At 40.9% G+C, this 15,827-nt stretch overlaps 1 protein-coding gene across 1 annotated transcript in view; it reads left to right on the top strand.

The window, feature by feature from the left end:
- Positions 1-15,827, top strand: part of LOC104525140 (pleckstrin homology domain-containing family M member 3) — a gene marked incomplete at its 5' end in the record, with an annotated part of 47,381 nt that overhangs the window by 9,566 nt on the left and 21,988 nt on the right. The window contains one exon of the mRNA XM_010168210.1: positions 8,540-8,603. Within this exon, the coding sequence (XP_010166512.1) occupies positions 8,540-8,603 (64 nt within the window). The remainder of the gene's footprint in view (positions 1-8,539; positions 8,604-15,827) is intronic.

The following is a 15,827-nucleotide window of genomic DNA, read 5'->3' as shown; positions in this document are numbered from 1 at the left end:
TCTGAGTTTGCTTTCTTGCTTTTATCTCTACACATAAGACATGCTGACAGTGTGTTGGTATGTCACAGCCTCTTTTCCTCTGTTCTTGTCATAGTTGAAGGCTCCTCAGGTCAAGGGACTGTCAAAATTTTTTTGGGGGTGGGAGAAGTCTTCAGGCACCTCCATGTCTACTTTAGGGTAGGCTAACTCGGGCCCAATGTTGGAGCTCTCTCTGGGCTCTCTGTTCTCTCAGCTGTACACCTAAACTGGCAGTTCAGGTGTTGCTAGCCCAGATATTTTAGACAGATGGCAGTGACACAAGGTAAATGTTCTGCAGCACGTTCCCCTATACATTAGTGCTCATTGCAGTGCCCTCGCTCTGTAAGTAAATCTCCTGAATGGTGGTGAGAAGCTATATGGAAAAATTTCCCTCTTGTTACTCATCGCTGTTTGATACCATTTGTCTATCAACTCCAGATCAGCAGTGCATCAGTTTTACCCTAGCAAAACTCCAGTGTTGGATACATTACTTAGCATCTTACAGGAAGACCAAATTAGAGCTTGCTGTTGCAGCAGGAGGTTAAAGGTACACCTCCAGTGCCGCAGATGTGTGGTCCTGGCTGAGCCTGCTGGTCTGTCAGCACGATGCGAAACAAGCCCAAATTCAGTTATGCTGAACAATAGAGTCCTGTCACTTCCTACAGTGAGGCCTTAGACATATCACTTCTGACACAGGAGTAGATTACTTTCAAAATATTTGTGTGGCAATTGGGGAACCTGTCTAAACACATCACAGGAATCCTGATTGATCTTATGCAATCACTATACCACCAAATACCTCATGTATGTGAAGCTGGGGCTATGTCATCTTTCAGACCAAGGACAACAGAAGGTCATTAAGTCATGTCCAAACTGTCAAAGGAGACTGTTTCCTCCATTTTCTTTGCAATGGGTAGGCCATTTGGAGAGTGGAAAATCCCAAAGCAGGAGAACAAAGACATGACTTGTGAAAGCAGTAGACTGCAACAAGAGAGCTTGAGCAGGGAAGGAACAGAAGGATGTGGTTCATAGCACTTGGGACTCTGAGTTAATGGCAAGACTAACAGAAGAAAATTTGTTGCACGGGTGATTGGAAAAGAGGGCAAGAGAGAAACTAATTCAAAGAGAGTATCTGGATATCCTGAGAAGATCCAGTGTTAAGACCAAACAACACCCCAAAGTGAGGAAAGACAAGAAAATAATGCAGAAAAGTATGCACGAGCCATCTGTTGTTTTATATAGAACCTGAATGCGTGTGGTCATTGCAGTAGGTGAAATAAAGCATTGCCTGTTGATGGAGCTCTGACGAACTGACCACCTCTTTGCTTCAGCTCCTGTGTCTTTTTGAAGAAGTAACTCTGCATGCAACTTAACATCTCAAAAAGAATTTGGCTAAAACTGTAGGGGGTGGAGTTAAGGTGAACTTCAAGCTTTTGTTTCAGCTAAGGGGAACAAACAGAGCTGGAGCTGCAAGATGTGTGTCAGAGCAGCCAGCATGGAGGCAGTACTGCTTTTTGTTCAGGCGAAGGCAGGGTTAAAAGCACAAGCCAACGCTCTACCCTGGTAGGCATCCAGCTGAGGAGGATGCCAGAGTATATCTAAGTTTTCCAGAGGACAGGTGGGTCTTTTACTTAATTTTTCACTCTAGGTGTGCACCTGCATCTCCTTGTCAAATAGATCAGTAACATTAGACATCTTTGGAAATCTTAGTTTCCATTCACCTTTTGAGACTAGATTGCTTTAAAAAACTATAGTGATTTAAAAAGAAGTTCCTATTAGATGTGGACATCACATTAAATATGACTTGTACCATTTTTATCCCTGTGTTTTTATGTTGGAACTTCCAGCAGCAAACTGCAAGGATTCTGAATTGCCTGACAAAAACAGAGAGCGTTTTCTTATTTGTCATTTCAAGTTAATTGGGGGATCTAAGCTATTTTTATTTCAAAATGAAACTGTGTGCCTCCAATTCTCTGCATCCTGCTTTCAGTAACAGCGGTACTTGATTCCTGAGTTTGATCTGTAGTAATTCTTGTCTTTCACAATGTTACCATAACCTTGGTCAAGTAATCGCAGAGGAGTGAGAGTTAGTGTACTGCATTTTAGTTGGAAGTTTATATACTAGATTGCTGATGAATGATAAGAGTCCCTTTTAACATAGGGATGCTCATGAGGCATTTCTTAACAACGTGAAACAATACCTTACCTGGACATGCTTGCTAGTAAATCTCGTACATAGTGTGGGCTGAAGATATTTAGGAATGGCTGCTCCCAGAACATAAACAGAAGAGTGTTCATACCTCACGCATGTGAAATGGGTCATGTTTTTTAACCAGACCCATAGAATTAGAATTAATCTGGTATAATACCACAAGAATTAAATAAACAAATGATGCTTTGTTTAAAATTAATTAATTTATTATTACCTTTTGACTTTCAAATCTGTGGGTTTCCCAGGGCCCTGCTTCTCTGAGTAACTATTTTGGCTGGAAAATTGGGATTGTCTTCTGTCAACTTACTTCCAGGAGCTGGGATTTCCAAGGAAACACAAAGTCAAAAGCCTGAATAAAACTATAAGAAAAAATCTTACCTTTTTCTCTCGCCTCTGATGCTGTTTTCTACTCGAAATTAACAGATTGAATAATAAATGAATTGCAAAAGAAAGCCTAGCAAGAGATGTTATTTGCCCTGCCACATACATTTGTGATAACTGGCAATTCACTGATGTCCCTCTGTACTTTTTAAATCAAATAATAACTCTGAAAAATTTGAGCTCCTGTCAATGAGATCGGAGCGCACGCAGCTCCTGCCTGCGTGCTGTGCGCACGGCCACGGCTGTCTGTGGTGCGTGCTGCAGGGACCTTAGAGGTCCTCCAGCCCTTCGTCTGGGGGGCAAAAAAACCATGGGAACAGCAGTAATCAGCACGTGCTTGCCTGTCTGCTGCTGGAGTGTGCAGCGTGGTGCAGTAGCTTAAAAATAAATTGGTGGTGGCGTAAGTTGCAGTGCCGGGATATGAACTGTGCTGGCTGAGGAAATGGACTTGGTACTTGCAGTGCTGTGCCAGCTGTGGGTGTGGCAGCTTCCTGCAGAGGGGTGGAGAGGACATCTGATTGTGACTGGTGCATCTGCGCCTCCAGTGAGTCAGAGCTCAGTCATACAATCCTCAACCTGGTCAAACAAGACGCTCCTGGCTGGCACACGAAATCGCAGTGCCAGGTTCCCCTCCCCTTCCCCCTCCCTTGCCATCCTAGGTTTCAACAGGCTTTTTGGTACAAAAGGGACTTGGTTGTGCCCACCTGCCAGCTAATTTGATTTCTTTTGATTGCACTATAAAAAGAAGAGTTCGCTCTGCTTATCACATTTGTACTTTGGTTATAGTGTCAGGCTTGGGCAGATTAATTGGTTGTAGCTTTAGCAGAGCTGTCAGGGTATTTAACCCATTGGAGAAAAATTACCTAAGCTGATGATAAACAGGCTTTAAATGCAGCGCAATTACTTAGTGCTAACAAAGCACCATGACTACACACTTTGTCCAAATGCAGAAAGCAAAGTCTTATCAGTGGTTCTGTTTGCAGGGGGACACTAAAAGATAACCTTTGTTTGTGCAAATACTTACCTGATAAGATCATCCATAAGGGAACGGATGAAATTTCTGGTTCTATCTTGCCTGAAGATTATACTTCAGCTTACAAAGTATCAAACAGAAAACAGTAATAATCACAAACTGAGAATGCTCGATTCTCTCTCTGGACTGAACATCTCCTGACGGTGGGTTTCTTTCCCACTTGCATTGATTCCTTTTTTTCTAGCACATAACAATAAAGCAATTTGGAGACCTTTAACCAATAGGACTTTGGATTTCATTGTTCACAGGAACTAGCAAAGCTGGAGGGCTGGTTAGCATTGAACTTGGTTTGTTCCTTGCAGGCTTAACCCTGCCTGGTAGCCAGGGTTTAGAGCACAGCAGCGATCCTGTGACTCACAACTGTTCTGTTTTGCATCGATGGTGAAACTGGCCAGGGAGTTTCCAAACTGTGAAACTTAGGAGGTGCTTTTAGTGGGATGTGCACTCAGTACCATTTGCCTCTCAAGGGTCACAGGTCACATTCTGAAACAGCAGAGGTTTGAGTTTTTATTGTGATGAGTCTTAATCGCTTGCGTTTGACCTCTGTCTATCTCACTCCAGTTTTTTCTGTGTTAAGATTTGACTGAAAGGACACTGTTTATTGAATGTTTTTAATTAACCAACTTTAAAAACAATACAGTTTGTTACAGTGCATCGATCAAAAGATTTAAAAAACTGACATCTTTTATTTTGCTTTCAAATAACTTACCAGATATTTCCTATTTGGTGTTTGTAAAGGACCTTTATATAAAGGGAAAAATAAAATGCAAGCACATGCTTTGGTCTTTTTGGATCAAGGCTTTATATTAACCCAAGCGTGCTCAAAACTCTGTCTCGTGTGGAAAGTAAATACATATTTTCTAGTGAAGTGTTTCTAAGTGTAGTTATCTTAGCCTGCTCTGTGATCTGTGTCAGATTTTTAGACATGAATGTGATTTTGGGTTGATTTGGATGCCACGTAGTACTTTGTCTGGATGCTAACACAATGGCATGGTGTTTGTGTGTGCCCCGTCTTGCCTGCTGTACTAGTCTAACTTTGGCTTCCTTTGGCCAGTTTCAGTTGCAGTTGACGGGGCTGGAGATGGCAAAGACATTACATTCCTACTGGTTACATGAAAGGAAGCATTTGGGTTGAGAAGTAAGAGGCTCTGAGTTAGTCCTGTGTGCCCACTTCTGAAAAAGACTTTATATAAGGCCATCACCTTATTAGGCTTAGAGAACCTGTGCAGACAAACAAGCTGTTGGAAACCGGCCGTCATTCATTTGCTTGCTCACTGGACTACTTGGTCCGTGTGTATTTCCTGCCCCAACTGATTTGCTTGTATTTTATGATGAGGTTTTTTGAAAATGTGTTTGAGTTTGATGTTCTGGTGCCTCTTATGCTCTTGTTCTCCACCCACTGGAGGCTGACAAAACTGGCAATAAACTGACACATTTCTGGGAGATGGCTCTGATAAATTATGTTCAGGTAGGTGTTGAGATTCAGTTTTTCTTTCCAAATGGGATTAATAGAAGTTTTCTGGAGGAGATCTTAATTGCAGATGTGCAGCACAGCAAGGTGTGCTTTTGAAACAGCCACTCAGCTCACCACAGGTGTGGTGAGGGTTCATCATTTATATTTTAAATTATCAGGGACAGACCTGCCTACTTTTAGGCAACTTCAGTGGTTTCACACTCATGGAGCTGTGTGCTCTCCACCTTTGGTGATGTGGGCGGGTGTTGAAGGAGTGCTTTGCACCTCTGTATGTGTTGGGAACCACAGGGGAACTAGTCCGGTTACTTTAGAAGAAATTTTGTAAATGCTGCTGTACATGCGAACACTGGCTGCTCAGCTCTTTTTCTGTGGCCCACCACAACCGAATTGTGATTTTTCAAGTCAATAGAAGGACTGCAAATCTGAAGCTGGACCAGCCTTACTTACTGAGGGCTTTTTTAATACCTCAGTTTCCATAGCAATGGAAATAAGCACTCCTCTTACTTGAGTGCTGGGGGTGTGTGTGTATATGTGTCTTGCATAAGACTGGGAGGGCAGTGCCTCAGTCTTTTCCTGGAAATAGATTTGGAAGGCAGGAGGAGTGTTGGGTGCTGGCTCTGCAGAAATGCTACTGCAGATTAACATATCAATGTCTATAAATACCTGAAGTGCGGAGCCAAATGGACGGGGCTGGGCTTTTTTCAGTAGTACCCAGTGACAGGACAAGGGGCAATGGGCAAAAACTGGAACACCAGAAGTTCCAGACAAACCTAAGGAAAAACTTCTTTACAGTGAGGGTGTTGGAACACTGCGACAGGCTGCCCAGAGAGGTTGTGGAGTCTTCTCTGGAGGTGTTCAAAACCTGCCTGGACTCTTTCCTGTGCAACCTGTTGTAGGGAACCTGCTTTGGCAGGGGGGTTGGACGAGATGATCTCCAGAGGTCCCTTCCAACCCCTACAACTCTGTTATTCTGTGATCTCAGGGAGGGGATCAAATACAGGGAGAGGATGACTGTCATCAGGGCTGGCTGAGATGCCCCTGACAAAGAAGTCCCTTGATAATGAGTTTGCTTTTCATCTGCACACTTTTTATTAGGAGTTAGAACTTGCAGGAAATAAAATGTAGTCCTTGAAGGAAGGGGAACGTGATGTTAGTCATCAATATTAGTCATTGACAGTTTCTGCCTTATGGGCTATTCAGGCTATTTCCTGAAAAAGGAAATCTTTCATTAGCTAATTATTTTCCTTAGCAGTGCTGTAAGGGCATCAGCAAATAATACAGTTCCTGGCAAAGTTACTGTACTGTGTAGTGCCTGCCTGTGTGATCAGGGTAGAATGATGGGGAAATTTTAATGAAAGAAGTTCTATCAAAGCTTAAAAATGCTAATGGCTTCAAAATACTGTTCAGAGTTTACTCCTTAGCAATCAATTTTAATAGATCTTCTATGTGCAAATGAGGAACCCCAGTGTCACAATGTTGTCTGATATCTGGATTTTGAGTGTTTTCTAGTGGTCTTTGACATTGTGCCAAATGTGTCATGAAGGTGTGATGCAGCAGAGCCACTGAAACACATTCATCTCTAATAGGAGCAATGGTATAGCCTGCAGAACTGAAAGGGAAAAATACAATAGCCCGGTGAGACTGCAGCTGAGAATTAGGTGGGTAGAGCGGACGTGCTTAATGAGTCAGAAGGAGCAAGGGCACAGTCCTGCTCCTAAGGGTGCTCTGAGATGGGCAGTGCCCAGTTGTCAGTGCCTTGCTTGCAGGACACTTCCCCTCCCACCCCAATAAAGCTTAGATTTTTTTTTTTTTCAAAAGTACAAAAGGAGTATGAGACTTTGTACCACTCACCTTAACAGCAGTGCAGAGTCCTAGTCCCTCGAAGGCAGCTTTTAAAGCATCAGTTTAAGTCAGTTGTTTAAGACAGCTAATAGAGTAGGATAAGCCCAGGTGCTTCCATTATTTCTTAGATTCAGTGTTCTGTCAAAGATTGCGGTTGGTACTGTTGCCCTGGCTGATCTGTGTTTTAGCTAATTATGTTGTCGCAGCTTCTAAAATATCTTTTTTGAGTTCCTGTGTACTTTCTTATTATTCTGGTATCACAATCATGTAAGTTCATATTGGCCTTTCAGTATCTTTGGTTTTTTGAACCTTTCTGTTCACTGCCATTCAGTTCTGCCATTCCAAACCAGTGTTTGCCAGCTCTTCATTCATGTGTTTAATAATATAAAGAATTTCATTTCTGTATTGCCTTAAAACTACATTATTGGAGGTATTTAAGAATTGAGCAGACATAGCGCTTAGGGACATGATTTAGTCGAGGACTCGTCAGTGTGAGGTTAATGATTGGACTTGATGACCTTAAAGGTCTTTTCCAATCTAGGCAGTTGTGATTGTAATGTAAGAACTGGGTTCACAATTTCTTTTGTGGGCAACATATAGTGTAAAATAGTTGCACCTCTTGAGATATTTGGTTGCTTTTTTTGCAAGAATGATGTGATTCTCCATTCTCCGTGATACCTTTGTTCTTTGTGGATGGAAAATAAAGCTGGTTGTCTGGTTGTTTCTCTATGTGTGCGCACACAAAAATAGACATTTTAATTAGATGTACTTTTTCTCTTCCTGACATCTTTATGGCAGATACATAGGTTTTAATAAACTTTACTTGCTAATATCCACTTACCTTTACAAGGTCCATTTTTCTCTGTAATGTTACTTTAACCCAGTTTTGCATTTTACTGCAAGTCACTCTAATTAGGACATCCCTTCTCTGTTGAGGTTGCTGTAATTTAGCTTTACTGAAAAAGTCTGTCAGTGGATAATCAATGGTCTTGCCTGAAACCTTGGTTTGTGTAAGGAAAATATGCTTTTCTCAAGTCATTATAAAGTCTATACCAATACATATATTTCTGTATGCAAAAGGAAATTTATATCAATCAGCTTTATGTTGGAAGAACAGTATCTGCATGACATTTTTCCCAATATAGTTATCTCAGTTACAAAACCATAAATCACATCTGAAATTAACTGTTACAGCTTTCTAGAAGATCAGGAATCTTGTACTGAAAACCATAAAAAATACTTTTAATATGTAGTTTGAGCTCTTTGTTTTTATTACTGGGTTAATGGTTTAAAGAAAAACCTTCTGCGCTCAGGATGAGCTTTCAGTGGCTGTAAATGTCACAGTACACGCTTACCAGAGAGTTGGAGCATGACACTGGCACAGCGTTCATTCTTATTGTGGAATTGTTGTGCCCATGAAGGATGCTGTAGAAGTAGCTGGTGCTGACAGGGTGACATAATTTCAGTTTCTGACAAGCTCTCTCTCTCCAGCATCATTGTTCTGCTGTCTTTTGGTGGGGAGAGGAATGAGTTTCCCAGCCAAAGAAGCGCGATACATACCCATTTTTCTCTTTTCCAGGATCTTTCCCAGAGAGTATCTTTTCCAGCAAATCCATCTTTATTCTCTCGCAGACCTTCAGCAGGTAAGCTTCTTCAACTAATTGTACCTGTTACATGTCAAGCCTGTTCTCATCTTCAGTGCTAAAACTGTACATCCCCCTTCTAGCTAATCATAGCATAAATAGCTTTACTTCTAAGCCATCTCTGTGGTTTACAGTTTAATATAAGATTGGGTTAACAGGGGCATGGGTTAGGGATGAGAGAGAGAAAGGCTAGACTGTCAGTGTTGACATGGGACTCGAAAGAAGCTGCAAAAGAAAACTGTTCTCTCTGCAAAGAGAACTTTTCTGTGAGAAATTTTTCATCTGATCAATGAAGGCTCATCTAAGGCTCAACCTACAGGTTATCAGTAGTATTTTTTTCTTTGCTTGAAAGAATAGTTATTCAGGAATTCATGAGTTTGTACAGTCCCTGGTGCAACATGCTTATTTACAAAGGCTGCTAGCCATTACCACAAGAAGGAAAATAATAAAAGAAACAAAAACCAACAACACAAAAACCTCAGCAAAGCCTGCTACACAAAGTTAAGTCATGCAGTTGTTAGTATGACAGATGTGACCACAGAAGAGGTAATGTGCCAGCAAAACATGTCTTTGCATTGATATTGATTGAACTAAGCAAGCACCTTGCAGTACATCTGCCTGAACAGCAGGATTTTGTTACATACCAGATTAAACAAGAAGAATTTGGCAAAAAGAGCTGAAAAGAGAGGATAGGGAATCTTAAGGTGGATGTGTTGCAGTGCTGAGATGGACAATGGAGGAAGCAATGAGGTAAGATACTCTAGCTGACCTGGGCACATCTGTGTTCACACTCTAATGCTGTTGGAAGTGATATGTAAAACACATTATGTTAAGCTTCTTCTACTCATGTTTCCCTTGTCTAGTGTTGCCTATTTTGCAGGATAATGGATAGCATAGTCAGTTCTGGATGTTTATTTGACACATTAAAGTTAAGGTAGTTCAGATGCTCCTCAGAGCTAGAGACTACAGAACTGCAGGAAAAATAACTTTTGTTGGCTGGTGAAGTCACAGAGTAGAAATGATTCCATATATAAAATAAAAAGGCAGTCATCTGAGGTCTAAAACTGTTTCCACATCTTTTCAGCATGTTCTGCTATCTCATCTTTAATAATCAAGCCATGAAAAAGCAAGCTACTTAACTCCAGAGCTGCAGTCTCCCTGGTGGGCCTGTCTATTAGCCCCCAGTGCTTTGTAAGCTGCTTAATCAGTTCCTGACATTGGTAGTAGATGTTTTAGAAGCAATCAGCAGCTTATCAAGCACCCTGTGGGAGGGAGGGAGGGTAGAAATCACAATTCATCCATTGATTTAGCAGTTCCCTTTAGCATGTTTCTTTGTGTTTGCAAGACACCTTCTCTTCCCCTGAGGGCCCCAGCCCCAAACTTATCATATTTAGAGGCAATATAATTAGATTACCATTTCTGCAGAGGTGGGTTAAATTGCATTTACCTTTTAATCTAACTATATCCTTGTTGTCATCCTGGGAAGGGTTTTCCACATTTCAGAGGCTCCAAGTTTGAAATCGGATTGTCTGTTTTTGTCAGAGTGGAAAGGGAGAGTCCTGTTGAGAAAATGAATCTGGAGAAACCCTAATACCCTTGCAGCCCCTGCCTCCCTCCTGGTTTGCCCCCTTACCTCTGCTTTCACCAGATTGCTCGTCATTTTCTACTGACCTGCAGTTTGGGTGTTTTTTAATCCTAACGGTTTCCCCTCCTGTTGATTCCTCTGCTGCCTATTTCCTCATATCCATGGGCTACTTTTGCACTGTATCCTGCTGTCATGTAGATTACGTGTATTTGGGGAATTAACTAAAAGGTTTATTAAAGATTAATGGAAAGATAAGGCGTGGTGAGTGAATTAGAAAAGCAGAGAGGGGTAATCTGCAGATATAAGCAACCTTTACCCTGGTTAGTCCCAGCTCTATTCTGATTTATTTCCTAGCCAAGTTATCTTTGAAGATCCCAGAAAACATGAGTTGTTTCCTACCAAGCAGCTGAGTTTCAAACATGTGGTATGAGGGTATGTTCTTAAGTGCAAAAAAGTTGAAATGCCTGTTTGCCAGTAGATTAGGCGGCATATAATACTATTCTAAAATGAAATCCAATTTAAATCTCTTTCCAGGCTTAACAGAGCTCCATGCCTAGACCTTATGGATGTGGCAGAGTACATACTTGAGCTATCTGATGGTCTGGGAATGGTCATACAAATGGTCCATACAAATGGATCCAAGTGGTTGTCTACTGGGGAAGACCTTAACTGTGAGGTTAAAAGCAGAGTGGAAAAAAAAAGTTAAACAAAAAGTCCTCAGTTTTGTAAACTCACCATATCCTGGTAAGGTAGTGGTTTTGTTGGTACTTGACTCATTAACAAATGCTTGTAGTGCAGATGTGAGTAGGCCTGACCTTTAACCAAAGAGGCAGCAAGTGATGGTCTTTGTATGTGCTTGTTTATTTAAAATAAACACAAACCCAGCAAGGTTTCGCTGTAGACAGGGCCCCAGGGACTACATTAAAGTTTACAGCAAGTCTGTCTATGGGCATTCTCATGGGGTCCATATTCTTAGAATGCTCTTGGAGGTGCTCGCAAGCAAGATAACTAATTAGATGCATTCAGATTTAACAAGCAGAAACACAAAGTGTGACAGCCTGCCTGTTCTGCACCACTGACTACACTTGCTTTCCTTTCCCACCCTCCCTGGCATCATCTGCCCAGAGAGTAATCTGCCGTGCATCACCCATAACACCACTGCATCTCTGTTAGCCGTTTATCCAGGGCTATTCCAATCAATTAAAGCTTTAAACAGGGAGACATCCAGTTGTTAGGAAGCAAGTATTTACTGCTGAAATTGCTGGGTTTAGCAGACATATACACTGGAAAAATGGATTACTCTTACTTATGTGTGGTATAGCCCCTGATAGTGCAGTCATAGTCCAGGGTAGCTTCACCCTAAACCTGTTGGACGTGTGAACTCTGTCCTCTGCTGACTTTACTAATGGACATATCACTGGTTTTGTGGACATGTGGACACAGTTTGTGCAAGCTGGAGTTAAAAGCTATCCATTCATTTTGTGTGACTATGGGGCTGCCTTTGGCGAGACTCACAGTTTTTACACTGTTAAACGTTGATTTAGACAGAAGCTGACTCAGACAAAACTCCTGCATTTCTTAGGAAAAGTAATTCTTGCTACTTATACTAGATTCCATGTTAACAGGAGCTTTTAAAGTAAAGGACTTGAAGTGGCTGGTGTGGCAAGTTCAAAATTCAGCTGCTTAATCCGCACAGACAATTAACTAATGTCTTGCCTGTTTTTTATGTTAAATAGCAAGATATACAAGTGTACAAACATTATTGCAGTGATGGTCTTTACTGCAGAACACTCTTGATCGTGGCAATCACTTCATCCTGATCGTACTACCCCCAAAAGATAATGGTAAAATAAAAAGGATCCACGTAACTGAAAAAAATAACTGGATGTTAAAGATGGAAATTGTGAGTGAGATAGATTTTAAAAGATGATGATTCGAAGACTTGTTTATATGGGAACACTCAGGAAAAAAAAAAGTGACAAAATATGTGAATTTAAGATGATGAGTTGAATTACATTGAATCACTGGGTAAATACTGTTATACAAAATACAAGTGGCTTTCATTTGGTTTATCTCCATTTACTTTGGAAGCAAAGTGAGCTAAATTTTATTAAGGCCATTTTCATTCTGAATGTGTATGTCCATACAGGGGTTTAATGTACTATAATTTATCCATTCTAACATTGTAGATAAACTAATCTGTTAAAATTTAATTAGAACATCCATTTACTTCAGATCAACTTTCCTGACTATCTACCTGTAGATGAACATACAAACAATGTGAAGAACAGTGGAGAGAAAGGATGAACTGGAGAGCCCTGTTCTCACAATAATACAGCACAGGTCATACAGTGAATGAGATACGCATAAAAATCCTTAATGGAAATGCTTCTTTGCAGAACACACAGCGAGCATGAGGAACTTAATGCCACAGTAATATTACTGAGGCCAGAAGTTTATCATCTTTGAGAGGATTAAGTATCCATAATGAGAATGTCCACAGTTACACTATGGAAGATAAAGAGATTATAAGGTTTCAAAATAGACATATTATTCATTGAGGGGATTAGGAAGATATCTTCCCTATTGACAGATGGATCAATGATTTCATCTTCCTCTGACATATATAGTACTGATTACAGTGTCTGATAGGGCTTTGGACTGAATGTTTCTGTTCAAGATTTTGCACTTATAAGGTTCCCTAACAAAAATATGGGGAATAAAAATGAAATTCAATGAAACATAAGTTCCACCTAATTTGAGCCCAGTATATTGTTAGATCAGGATTAGGAAGCCTTAGAAGAACAAATAAATTGTCAGGTCTCGTTTACTTTTCCAGGCTTTTAACCCATGCAAATTTGTGTCCTCCTTGTATTTTCCTAGACTGAGATGGAGGAGGAGATTGGAAATGCTCTTTCTAGCATTTTTGCATGTGCAAAATTTAAGATTGATTTAGACAAGTTGTTTCGTGAGTCCCAACAATAGCAAAGGCTTCAGAGAGACGTGCACTTTTTTTGGTCTTTACTTGCTGGTTTGGGTTTTTTGTTGGTTTTGGGTTTTTTGTTGTTTTTTTTTTTTCCCAGAAGTAAAACTTCCTTTCTGATCACTCAGTCATTACACACATTTATGTTAAATAGCAAGAAATACAAGTGTACAAACATTGCAGTGATGGTCTGAGAAATGCTTATCTTACACAGTCACAGCCTGGTGACTTCAAAAGCCATCAGTGGTGGTGTCCTTGCCCAGCAGTTCCTTTTTATTCACGCATGAAAAGGATGGGATGTGGCATCTAACTCACATGCCTGTGGTGGTGAAAGCCAGTAGTGTACATGTGGCTGTACTGATTGACAGAGCTGGGTTTTGGATAACATACTTTGGGCTTGCTCTAGTTTTAGAAGTGTTACTGGGATAGGTACATGACAAACATGCCCCACCCCACCCCCTGCTCTTAATGGCTATAGCTATACCTGTAAAACCATTAGTGCAAACTCAGTTATATCCATGAGAAAGTCTTTTGCTGTCATTTGTTTCATTCAGTGATTCGAGATAAGCTTTATCAGCTTAAACTTTTATTTACCAGGAGATTTACCCATGTAGCTATACCAGCGGATCCTCTTAAGTTTAGGCAAGCCCTTTTACGCTTGAGGGGCAGGAGGTGACAAATGAGAAGGAGAATTAGGTTTTTGGCAGGCCTGGCTATGCTGAGATGGCTGAAGATTTGTCTGTCGCAGCTCTCTCTCTGTAGGAGTTCACTGCCCTCAACAAGGGCAGCAAAATGCCAGGCACACCTGTGCCGTAGCTGCCACAGTTCAGCACTGTAGAACTGCTTTAAAGCGGTGGTGGGTTGAAATGGCTGTGTCAGGTACAGCCCTAGCTCTTCAGTATTTGATAGGAGGTAAGACAGAAATAGATGGTTGTGTGGGGAGGTGTACACATTGTTAATTTGTACAGTGGTCCAGTTCTCATCCTAAGGCACATAAGATCTGGGCTCTCTTCCCAGCTCTGCTGCAGGCTTTCTCTGACACAAAGAACAAGTAGTTTTCAATAGGATTAAAGTAAAATGGGTCCCACCTTACTATGTGTATGTGTGTGTAGACATCCTAAGCAGAATTAAGTTCAAAAGAGGGAAACCAGCAGTTTGGAGGGTTAGTCCATCTGACCTATTTTAAATATGTTATGCAATTTAAATACATTAATATTTTGAGGCATAATATAATAATGTACTTATAATGCTGTACTTGAGCTGTGTAAACATGCATCTTGGACCATAAGGACATAATGCTAATAGCCCATCTTTATGCCTTTCCTTTATAACCTGTGCCTGTATGACTTGGTAACTATTATCAGAAAAACATGAAAGTAGTCCTAGAATGGGAAAAAACATACGAGATACATTTCCATAAATATTAAAAGGTCTGATAGCAAAATAGCAATTAAACAGCTTGTAAGCTTTCCTGTGGCTGTGGCTCCTTTATCACTCATTTCTGTCACTCCCTGAAGTTTGCTAGCACTGAGCTGCCTTTCAGCAGAACAGGAAACTTCAGGTTAGCTGATATTCCAGGTGTGTGTATAATTCTCCAAAGTGCTGACAGCTTTGCTTACAATTAGTGGTAATGGCAATGATCTTACCGGTGTTTCCTTTTTACAACATCTCTGCTGGGGAAGGGAGTTGCTGTCATTCGGAATGGCTCATGGTCAGGCAGACAGCATGGCAGAGCTGGCTAGGCTTGTGGGTGAAGAGCTGGCCAGAAGCATTTTGGCAAGTGGCAGCCAGGAAGACAAGTTCATTTGAGTTAGTTGTGGTGTGTTTAAGTCTTGGAGGCAACATGTAGAGATATAACAAGATCGTTAATAAATATTTTTAATAGCAGAACTGGTTCTTGCACTGCTTGAAACCAGAATTTTCAACAAGGCTTATTAAATACATGTGGTGCTTTTCCATGTGAATATGTAATCTAGGCCACCTGGGATAAGTACGGCTTTTTAGAATGAAACTCTGTTTAAAACAACCCAACAGTGGTTCCAGTGGCTTGTAGGAGCTTCTAAGTTGAGATCTCCAGAGGTATTTAAATTTTTTCAACCCCTAGAAGAGGCAAGAGCAATATAAGCTACCCCTTTTCTAGTGCTTTGTGCTAACCAGATTTATTCTGCTCTTTTTGTGCTGTGCAGAATGAAAGGCCCGGTACTGGAGATCAGGGTTAGCAGTGTGAAAGATTGGGCTCTAACCTTATTGCTGTACTTCACATAAAATGTCTATTCAGCAGAGGCAGCTGGACGTATCTCAAGGAATACCATCCCAAGAAACCAAATTTCTCAAGGAAACAAAATACTGTCTCAGGGGTACCTGCTTGTATGAGAGAAGAAAAATTTTTTTAGAAATTGTTTTGAAATATACTTTGTACACAGAGAGGTTTTTTTCAGAATAACTGTAGCCATTTTCTTGGTATGTTGCTTTCTTTTTCTGAAATCCTTCAGAAGGCTCTTCCTTAAAATGCCCTGATCGGTCCTGTGCAAAGCAGGAAAGTTTCTCATTCTGTCATATCACTCATGAAATAACATCTTACTCAGTGGGCATGTAGAGTCAGTTAATATCTCTGCATGCAATTGCCTGCTTAATCTTAAAAAAAAAGGGGGGGGGG

This window comes from Antrostomus carolinensis, unplaced genomic scaffold (assembly GCF_000700745.2).
Source record: "Antrostomus carolinensis isolate BGI_N321 unplaced genomic scaffold, ASM70074v2 scaffold29335, whole genome shotgun sequence".
NCBI lineage: Eukaryota > Metazoa > Chordata > Aves > Caprimulgiformes > Caprimulgidae > Antrostomus > Antrostomus carolinensis.
Note: the sequence above shows the minus strand (reverse complement) of the source record. Positions and strands in the feature narration are given on the sequence as shown.